The sequence below is a fragment of the Paralichthys olivaceus genome, chromosome 23 (genome assembly GCF_024713975.1).
Source record: "Paralichthys olivaceus isolate ysfri-2021 chromosome 23, ASM2471397v2, whole genome shotgun sequence".
NCBI classification, from domain to species: domain Eukaryota; kingdom Metazoa; phylum Chordata; class Actinopteri; order Pleuronectiformes; family Paralichthyidae; genus Paralichthys; species Paralichthys olivaceus.
Window position 1 is genome coordinate 7,750,847 of NC_091115.1, and position 11,130 is coordinate 7,761,976.

The 11,130-nt window shown below is 41.0% G+C and overlaps 1 protein-coding gene across 27 annotated transcripts in view; it reads right to left on the reverse strand.

Moving 5' to 3' along the window:
• wnk1b (WNK lysine deficient protein kinase 1b) overlaps positions 1-9,448 on the reverse strand; it is a 76,496-nt gene extending 67,048 nt beyond the window's left edge. For 6 of the 27 annotated variants that reach the window (XM_069520130.1, XM_069520134.1, XM_069520144.1 and 3 more), the window contains exons 1-2: positions 8,758-9,441; positions 4,446-6,115 (exon numbers count right to left, since the gene is read on the reverse strand). In XM_069520130.1, coding sequence (XP_069376231.1) covers positions 4,446-5,390 — 945 coding nt within the window. In that variant the 5' untranslated portion in view covers positions 5,391-6,115; positions 8,758-9,441. Of the gene's footprint in view, positions 1-4,445; positions 7,718-7,798; positions 7,902-8,757 lie in introns of all 27 variants that reach the window. The other 21 variants (XR_011240188.1, XR_011240189.1, XM_069520145.1 and 18 more) reach the window with 15 other exon arrangements.
• Positions 9,449-11,130: the final 1,682 nt, after the last annotated feature.

The window sequence follows — 11,130 nt, forward strand, 5'->3', positions numbered from 1 at the left end:
ATCTTTCAGCAAAAAAAAACACAAAAAAAACATGTTCTCCCTTTTATACATGTGTACTTATAGATATCATCTCCTATTCAAATGTTTGGATGTAAAACTTCACAATTTCCAACACCCGTAATACATCAAATTATATTTTGGGAAATAGCAATTTTTTTCCAAGACCTAATAAAATGTATACAAGTATTAGTCTGTTAAGGCAAAGCAGTGTACTATGCAGAGATAAAGTGCAACCGAGAATTCACTGTTCAGTGAAAGTGCCTTTGGGAAATAAAAACTTCATACACGCCTGATATAAAGGATCCTGACAAACATCTTAGTATTCTCGCTTTTCCTCCTGCTCCCCTCAGTTTGTGCCTCCGACATGATCTGTTCGGCCTCCCTCCATCCTTCACTATCCATGACTCAATAGGATGCTGTTAGTCATATTTACTAGACAGATTACATTTAGTGTACCTAATGGTTCTACAGCGATATGATTTACTGAAATAAAATAAGAGAGAGATTGTAAAATAAAATGCACATTTGATTTGAAGAAGATTTTAGACAAGAAAACAAATATTGCCAACAGAGCTGTCTGAGCTCTATTATAGTCAGAAACTGATTTATAGTAGTAGTTTATAGGAGTGATTGAATAACCGTTTTTGAAGGAGCCCCACAAACTGGTGTATGGGCTTGTATGTTTGTGGGGAGGGGGCTAATCCGCCTTGTGTTGCTGTTGGGAGAGAAATTTCAAGGTCTTTGACTGCCAATAGAACTGAGAGCCTAAGGTCACACACTCACACAAACAAAAAAAACCACACACACACAGGGTCCTTCTTCTTTTCGTAGTTTCCCTGCTCCGCTCCCGCTTCTCCCTCCTCCTCCCCCTTTATACTTTGTCTTTTTTCACCCATTTTTCCTCCCCCCACATTTCCCATTTCTCTGTTCTCTCAGTGAACTCCCCCAACATTCACCTCCCTCTTCCTTTAACCCCATGCTCCTGTTCCCCAATACATCTCTCTATTTTTGCAACTTGTTCAATCTTTACTCATCAAGTTGCTCATAGCTTCACTGGTTCTGTCAAAAGTGGTTGAATGTGGGGAGGCCCCTAATGATCACCTCTGATTTAACAGTTTGAACTTTGAACCTCCACCTCTGCCCTCTCATAAGGCAACAGTTCTCCATTTTCCCTCTCTACTTTCTTTTTACCTCTTAGTTGACTTGTGCTTCTAATGATATCTCGGTTTTGTAGTTATCCTGATAGTGTGTGTGTGTGTGTGTGTGTGTGTGTGTGTGTGTGTGTGTGTGTGTGTGTGTGTGTGTGTGTGTGTGTTTGTTTGTGTGTTTGTGTGTGTGTGTGTGTGTGTGTGTTTGTGTGCGTGTGTGCGTGTGTGTGTGTGTGTGTATAACCATAACGGCTGATGATTTCATCTCAGAATTACTTCACCACTTTCACCATTTCATGAGCTACAAAGACAGAGACACTTAAAAGCTGATGCTGGATTTTGTGCCAGTGACATTACAAACACTACAAGATTTACTAACACCATGCCCTCTGTAATTTACAGTTTAACACTGTATGTAACTGCTGTTATCATTGAACATTTTTCTCCATTAATGTATCAAGATTAAACTGACCCAAAATATTTCCCTTTGTCTGTTTTCTACCAGTCCAGGAGAACTGTGTCAGCCTCTCCCTTCACATCCATCATCTGCCATCCAGTCTGACAAGGCACCATAAGATAAGCTACCAGGTGAACTTCCTCGTCTTTCTCCACTCATTCTATCAATTCATCAATCTTTTCCTTCACTAAAGCTTAAGCAAACTATCCCTCTCCGCCTCATCCTGCTCTGGTTCCATCCATCTATAGATTCTCCAGGAAACAAAAGTCAACCTTATTTTGAGGTCTATCTATCTATCCTAAACAGACACCAAAATAAAAAAAACACATATTGTAATGGCACAATGAGATGGAAACACACACATTACAAACACACATACAGAATACAGACATGTTCCAGAAGATCCTGACTCCCACAGATCTCCAGTTGCCATGCCCACCCAGTGAGTGAATGTGATTGGTTGTGGTGTGTGTGTGTCCATGGGTGGGTGTGTGTGGGTGTGTGTGTATGTAACTTTACTCTCTGCATTTTGACACATGTCAGCAAAGGCTCAGTCATCTTTCTCTCAGACATACGCACACACAGGATTTAGTCTGTGCACTATAGAAAATTACTTGAGGGAAAGAGTCATGTGTGCCGGACAGAGAAAACTCGACAAAGGGTTGACGTGTGTGTTTTCTTGCATTTCCTTGGCACTGGGAATCAAGCAAAGCTGATTTTAGGAGGACTACAGGAGCACGTGTGATGGAGATGACAGGAAAACCACCCACAGTCACACAGGAAGTATTAGCACACTGTGAAATATACACATGGGCAGATTAGCATAGAAAACACTTCATCATACAATCTCACCTTGTTTGACTCTATTGGGTTGTAATTAATCTAACAATCAGTCATAGAAGAGAATGCATGAGCATGTTCAGTAGACTAAACACAATTTCTAGTTGGGGTTACCCATGACTTTTACAAAACAAAGAAAACAATTTATTTCTTTGTTCAATTTCTAACGCATTTCAAATTACTCCCAGCATGTGGCTAATTATGTCTTCCTCTGTTCCTTGAATGTCTTAACAACAGATAAAAAGTATTGAAGTATTTGTTTTATTCCTCTGGCTCAGTGTCTCATCAGGGCAAGCAGTTCCACGTGAGTCCACGTTACTGTTTTCTTCCTTTGCTTAAATCTCAGCTCACCACCCTGAGAGTCTTATGACTGCCTGAGACTGTTATTGTACATCGCCAACTAATTGACACACCACTGTCTTTGTGCTTCCTTGTCAACAAGACGAGCAGCAAAGACAATCTCCACTTTCTGTCACCTCTGTCACCAGCATACTAACATCTTTACACTCCTCTGCATGTCTCTTGCTCAAACTCTCCGTACCTCTTTGACACACAGGGCAGAAGTTGCATCAGTGCACCATATTGTAGCAACAGCATCCTGTGATGAGTTGTGTGCCATCCTGTCTCATGTTTTAACTTTTTGTGAACCTTTATGTATCTACAGGCCGAGAATCAAAGCTGATCAGAGCTGCCCAGTGTGCCCATCTTGTTCAAACCACAGAGAAACAATACAAGAGCAGTTGGGACGTAGATGTATGTGAGAAAGTCAACAGTTTCACTCACTTCAGTACAATGCAATTTCACAGAAACTGAGGGGATTTTTTTACCAAGAGGTTTCTAGTAATAACCTTGTTATCTTATCATCCACACTCTACAGATATAAGATTTATGAGGTTTGATTTCCAGCACCTCAGACTGCCACAGTCATCAGAAATCAAAACCAATAAATACCCAGTTACATATAGGCTTTGATTGTTCAGCATCCTCTTCCTCATTCGATACTCATTTATGCAATCTGCATTAGTGGTAATATGATTCACTGCAGCATCTGTTCACATGTATAAATCAAAGTGGGTTAACTGAAGGGATGTGTATGAAATAAACAAAACGATGAGTAAGAAGGAAAGAGGGGCAAGAGCTGCACCATACTTCCTCAGTTCGTTAGAGTTTTCTGTTGGTCATGCTAGTAAGTAACCACTGAGTCATTCTGCATCTCGCAGGGGTTTCAACATTTTAGAAATATAAATCTGGCCTATTGTACATACAATAACATTTTAACAACCATGTATTTTTAAACAATGAAGTCTCCTGAGCAATAATCTTGCAACAAACCAAACCACGAAGACTAATTTCTATCATGACTGACCCAGGGAGTGAAGCCATCTTTCACAGGAGACAAACCACAGTTGGAGCATCTTCGAAAAACAACTGTGAAAGCTATTGTGATGCTAGTATGACAGGTTTCATATTTCCTCTCAGTAAAACACAGCCTTAACTCAAGACACACAGCCTCAGAACAATTGTGCAATAAATCCCAAAAGAATGCAAACTTAAATAAATCTGGAAAGAGAAAGTTGAACATGAACTACCTCATTGCTGCTGTTTTAAATTACACACAAACATCATGTTGATAGGAAACACGAAGTAAATGTTTCCCTTGACTTGAACTTTCCTACCTGTTGGTAGGACTGTGGCCCTTCTCAAATAAAATGCAGCAAAAACCAAAACACGTGCAGCTTAACCCAGTGTGTAATCTGCAACAGTATTGCACTATGATTCAGGTTGTGATTTCATTTTGTGAACCTTTATACAGGACAGCAGTAAAAGACTGTCAAAAGTACAATAAATTGTTTAAAGAATTTAAATTCAGTACCTGGATGGAATTTAAACACCTCAGGAACGACAACCAAAAAGAGATGATATTAAAGACCTCATACAGTTCATAAACAGGAAAAGAAACAGCACATACACTAAAGAGGTGACAGTTGCATGAGTCTTACCTGGAGTTCACACCACGCCACTTCCACCGTTGTCTCCGTATCCAGTCCTTTGTAGACCGTCTTGAAGGAGCCTCTTCCAATCTCAATGTCAAATTTCAGGAAGCGTCCATCTGGTGAAGTCCCCACAGCTTTTGTCTCTACCTCCTCTATATCCTCCTGCACTCGTTTCTCAGCTTCTCTCAGCTCGGCTCGTGCTTTAGCTAGACCCTTCTCCTCCTCCGTCTCCCTCTCCTTCTCTTCAGCCGGACTACTAACGCTGCTCCCTTCTACATGTTCGATCACTTTTCCACCTTTTGCCACCTGTTGTGTGTTTGCGGACCCTCTGGGTGTCAATGTTACGTCAGGCTGTTTGGCTGCTGTGCTTTCTGTAACATCCAATACTGTCGGGCTGGACACTTTCTCTGCCTCATCTGTATGTTCAACACTGCTACTGGTGGGAACTGGAACTGTGACACTGCCTTCTACTAGATCTTCCTCAGTGTTTTGTACATGTCCTTCTTCAACAGCCCCACTAACGCCAAGACAAGGATGACGGGTACTGCTTTGTAAATAGGAACCTCTCTCAACCTCATCATCACACACCCCAGGTCCAGGCCCTGGGGGCTGTGGAGTGAAGAAGATAGGCGACCCTTCACAGTCTGGAGGTGAGGTCAGTATCACAGCTGCTTTGCTGGGCAGGTCTAAAGCTGTGGCGTTGGAGTCACAAATGACGCTGCGACGGAAGAAGCGGTGCTCCGCTGTTTTAGAGTCTCTATCCATCGTGTGGCGCCGGCGTGGGACCTCCGTGACTCCACCGAGCTTCTCCACCACATGCGAGTCAGAACTGGCAGAGCCATTCACATTCTTTTGAGGGGTCTGTGGTGATGGACAGGCAGAGGCAGAGGGAGGAGGGGGGTCTGGGGCAATGAATTTCACCGCTTTGCTGCTGCTATTGCTTTCAGACATCCCGCCTGACGCTCAGAACACAAGAGAAAAATTTTATATGTATAAATAAGGAATTATTTTTTAAAATTAGTAATCACATTAACCTAATTGTAAACTGATTGTTGGTGCAAATCTTGACCAGCAAGCTCCTGTTTCAAATGAAAACCTCAGATCAAACCAAAAGCAAAGTGGGCAGGTTAGAAAAAATATATCAATTGACTACAGTAATCCGTGTTATGTTCTGTAGTTTTTTTTTGTTTTTTTAAATGAAGAATTTATGAACTCCACTTCCCCTTTGCAATGTCAACTTGTTTCAACAAGAAAACTGACAGTTCCTGTTGGGCCCTTCTGTACAGGGCTCAGGGAAGCCCCAGGAGAGGCTGAGGGGCTTTCTCTTGAAGACTGGGGAGGGAGGGGACGAAAGGCAGTCAGAGGAGGGAGAGTGCAAGCACTGCAATGACGTGACACCTGTCAAATTAACACCTGAATCCATTCTGCAGCCAACATCCAGAGAGCAACCACCATGACATGGAAGAATTGGAGATCTAGCAGACCACTGTGGCCTTGTGAAGGCTAAGATGAAACAGGGTTGGAATCCAGTCTTTTACAGCTTGACTTGACTGAACTGACTGAAGCCTCCTAAGCTCACTGAGGACAGGAAGCTGGTGAGGCCAGACAGAAGGCTAGCCTAGCCTGGCCTGGCCTGGCCTGGCCTGGCCCAGCTTTGTTCTCTTCTGTTCTTCTTGCTGTAAAATAAAATGAGAGAGAGAAAAGAGCTAAAAGATTAAACTATATACGCTTTATACATCTGAGCATACATCTCAAAATTCACCCCTCACTTGACAACATCACTGACCCAGCCAACTTCATGGGACTCATAAATGATACTTGGTTGCCAAAGTGTCGAGTATAAAATACAAGCTGTCTGAGACTGTGATATTTTACCACCATCTGGCTCATGATCAGTGATATTAGTGACACAAGCAGGGTGGGAAATGAACACAAGCCTAGCTCTGCCATACGTTTTATAACAGGTGAAAAATCTCTCCCTCTCTCTGGCCACTAGGTAGAGATATATCTTTCATTTGAATGTTCATTTCCAAATAAATTGGGTGCTTAAAAAAAGAGTAAATCACTAAATGACAAAGCTGGGTTCACATCATACAGTAAATATTAACTTTAATAAAAGTATGAAATTCATGATTCCAGATACATTGAACGTATTAGACTCAAGCTCAGTGTCAACATAGAGATCTACATCCCACCTCGGTGTTTCCCCCCGCCAATCGCCCCTGTGTTGTTAACGCAGTGGAGTGGAGCAGAAGAGTGCGCGCCTAATTGCTCCACATTTCCAAATTTAGCCCAAAGTCACAACAGCCTGCCTGACCCCAGGGTTAGACTCCTCCATGGCAATTCAGCAGCTTAACAGGAAAGAGGTGGGGAGTGACAGAGATAGAACCACTGCACAGAAACTAAATGCATATCTGGGGACAGTGTACCTGTATATAACATTACATATTAAATTACAGAAAACTTAAAAGGGGGCAAGAAATAAGCATTGCTGAATTTGCAATTTGCCTGACATTACATCCTATGGATAACTCATACTGAGCTGTCTAGCACAGAGGAGCAGTAGCAGATGTTGTATGATGTTAGGAATCATTCACTCATGTTCAAAACAAGCCTCATCAACAGTGATGCAAGAAATGTGCAGAATAATTGTTGCATTTTTCTTTGGTCATCTATAGATTCTCTTTAATGACATTGGTTTAATATGAATGGGTAATTCAACTAAAGTAAATAAACTAAAAACCTAAATCACTCTCACTCTACTCAACCCAGTTGTGACCCTTTCATAAGAAAACATATGCACCTGGAAACAAGAAATCCAACATGTTCTCTGAAGTTATTTTTGCATTGAATATAAAACTTGCTATTGTTCTGAGAATACTGTTTTACCTTCGCTGAGCAAGATTTGTGCCAACAGTTTCCTTATATTGACAATTGACCACCAGAGATTAATGTGATTAATGTCCCACAGGATACTGTATATTGTTTCAAACAAGGTAAGCGGGTGAAGGATTAGTACTGAAGAGGTCACACTAGGTATATGTGCAATCAAGAAGTATATAATTAGGTTTTTGTTTTATTGTGCAGCTTCCTTTGCTATTTTATGATTTATGCAATGATTTTTTATGAAATGTATTAAATCGGGTCTGAAATAATCCTTCAGATTACAGAGCCTGGAACTCATTTAGCATGTGATGGCACCTGGCTGCCCTGCAGGTTTTTAAAGGAGTGTTTCACTCAACCAGATGTCTCATCTTCCAGTCCAGGTGTACACAGTCCTGAAAGGACATACAGTGATCAATGAGGTAATACATTACACAATGACATCAACTGAACAGAGTAGACTGATGATGACTTACAGTGGTAGTCTCTGAAGTGGTTTACAGGTTAGGTTTCATGTAAATCACAAAGAAAATCCCTCAGATCTCACTATTATACTGGACAGCTGTGTGACCCCAGTGCCTGAACGGACAGACCCATCATCAGACTCTTTATAATTTGATGTTACGTTAAACTTCAGAATCCCTCTGGGAAATCATTTAAACTTAATGCTGCTCAAATAAAAACATCTGTCTCTCTGCGGCTGCAATTATGACATGTAGCTTATTTAAGAAATGAGCCATGAGGAGATGTTTTTACAGTGAACTCACATATCAAATACTTTCTTATGTTTTATATTCTATAACAACAAATTGTGATTTTAAGACTAATGTAAGACTATAGTATGTGATATTAACTAAATAAAAGCTTTATCACTCATATTTAAAAAATATAAGGTTCTTAAAGTTGAAATATTCAAAATGAAAGCTAAATATAGCTAAATTAAGGCTAAATAGCAAAAAATGTGTTTAAAGAAGAAGTAACTGGCTAGCAATTACAATTTAAAAAACGAATTAGTGTCAAAATGATCATTGAAACAAGGTTTAAATTAGAAATGAATCAAATGTTTTTAACATTAAAACCTGGAGAAATGAAATACTGTTTTGAAAAAAAGAGCACAGGGGGAAACCAAAACGTAAATCCACAGGAACCTATAGGTGCACAGGTAGTTCAGGGGATTACAGGTTACCTTGTGTTGAATGAAGTGGTAATAGTGAAGTTTTGAATATTAAATTCATAATGGATGGACGTGACTCACTGGGCTGTAGTGGGTCTTTGCTAAGTGACCTGAGCACATCGTGGAGTGAGGGGCTCACCGCTGCCTGAAAGAAACTCAACAAGCCCCGGCTGTGCAGCTAACTTCACCTCCAGGCTAAACAAGGCAACAAAAACAGCCATTTTATAATAAAGAGTGGTGATACATGGAAATAAAACGTACCTCTTACATCGGTGTGCACTGTGTTGAGGGTAAAACTTGATGAAGAAGCCTGGAACTCCTCTGCAGTGGGGGTCCGCTCCGACACAGAGCTAACGTCTGTTAGTGCGTCACATTAAAGCCACAGTTGGTTGCTTTGAAAAAAAAAACAACAACAGAGAAAAAGACGATATTTACAGAAAATGTCCCCTCGGTTGTGTCCCTGTCCTCATTAAAAGGTCCGAGCAGGGAGACTGGGAGCGGGACGCGGCACAGCGGACGAACAGACACCTCCCACCGGGAAGAGAGAGGAGCCAAGTTCGCTCGCTGGTGTCGCGGCGGCTCTGGTGCTTCTCTCAGGCTGCCTCCGAGCTGTCGGTGCCCGGGTCCGCAGCCGCTTCAGAGCCGCAACAGCCTGACTCACACTCCGCTCATGTCTTCATCCGTATCCACATCCAGTCCAGCTCCTGCCACCGTCCTGGGCTCGTGTGTGTGTGTGTGTGTGAGCGCGAATAATCCGACGTGATCCACACTTATTCCCCCCCGTTTTCAAGCCATCAGACGGCGGATCGTCCGCTCCGTCCGCTCCGGGCTCTTCTCCAGCGATGACTCGACAGGGCGACTACGGGGCTTCACACCGAGGCGCCGCGGCAAGGCAGCGGCCGTGAGCCCGGAGGATACCGGAAACAGAGGAGTTCTACCAGAATAAAGAAAAAAATCACCAGCAACGTGTATGGTAGTGAAAAGACTAGGATACATTTCTATCAGTACCACACTCAAATGTATTGTTGAAGCACCTTTTACTCGGCTACAGCTCTTATTTATACAAGGTTTTAATGAGGAGACCCAGCTGTGGCCCAGGTGTGTCTACTGCTCTTAGGCTGTAACACATATTTTTGTTATTTACAAAAATCATGCTTTGACGTGAGTGCGTTGATACAGAAAATAATAAAAGCACATGTCGTGCTAATTTTTTTAATCTGTTTATTTTACATTAACAACCAACTATGGTTCAGTACTGATACAAGAAACTGCAAATATTCAATTTAAAAATCAGGTTGTCAATTAATAGGTTGAATAGTTCCCTCGACATATGCTCTAGATTACCTATAATTGCCAAATATTCTTGAATACACCAGACCCTTTAATAAAACAAAAGTTGAACACGTTAAATTTAAATGTATTACTTTACATCACTTTCTATTAGTAGCAGTTGTCAAATTACGACTTGTTGTACTTAACCACTATGACACTGAATCTAACTCACTACATTATTCACTGAATTCATACTGTCAACTCAACTCCACTGAAATATATTGCTATATGGTTATTTAAGACGTTTTATTTTGACTGGTAATACCGGAAGTGATGAGTGTCTCTGTGTGTACTCTTCACCTGAGCTGGTAGAAGTATTCAGATCTTTCCTCTGTACTTCATTACAAGTAAAAATCCTGCATGAAAAATCCTGCTGTAAAAGTACAGAAGTACTAGCAGCAAATTGTAGTATTAAAGTGAAAATACACGTGTATTTCCTCTGATATATTCTTATGACTAACACAATTAGATGACTAATACTGAAGCATCAGTGTAACAGCAGCATGTTACTGTTGTAGCTGCTGCAGATGGCGCTAGTTTGAAATATTCGTTTATACACAGGGACACCAGTTCAACATGAGGGGTTGTGGGATGATTAATGAGAGTAGAAATAAAATATAAACAAAGTTCTGATACAAAAGTGTTCTCAAATCTGTACAATCATTTAAAAAAAAAAAAATGTGAGAAGTTAAGAAGGAAAAATGACAAGTAGCCGGTGGTTTTAACAACTCATAGACAAGTGAAATGTGTCAGAAGCCAAGGTTGGAAACTACTAGGTTATTCTCAAGCAATATGTTTTTAAAGCATGTTAAATCATTCAGTATGTAAAATGCAAAAATATACTATTGACTAAGACTGTCAAACATATGTAGTAAAGTAGAAAGTACAATGGTTTTCTCTGAAATGTGGATCGAAAGCAGTATTACATTGTACTCAAATACAGAACCAATGTTAATATACTTTACTGTCCTCGACTGCTGTCCTTTGACTCCCTGTGGTAGACCAAACTTTTATCATAACAGCTGAGTTTGTTCCTTTTAAAGACTGCACATCAGAATCTCACTATTTAACTTTTACCTGATATCGAGCTGCAGCACCTCAGGCAAGAATAAGAAAAACAGGATCATCAGTTGTAAAGAAGGAGGAAGAGTGTATATTCTCTCCAGAGCTGCTGTGTGTCCCATTATCCCCTGCACACAATTGTTCATGTATTCTCCGAGGGTCTTCCTCTTTATATTTGACAGCAGGGGGCAAACATTTTAATGGCACAGCCCCTCAGATGAACTCACACAAAAGAGGGAT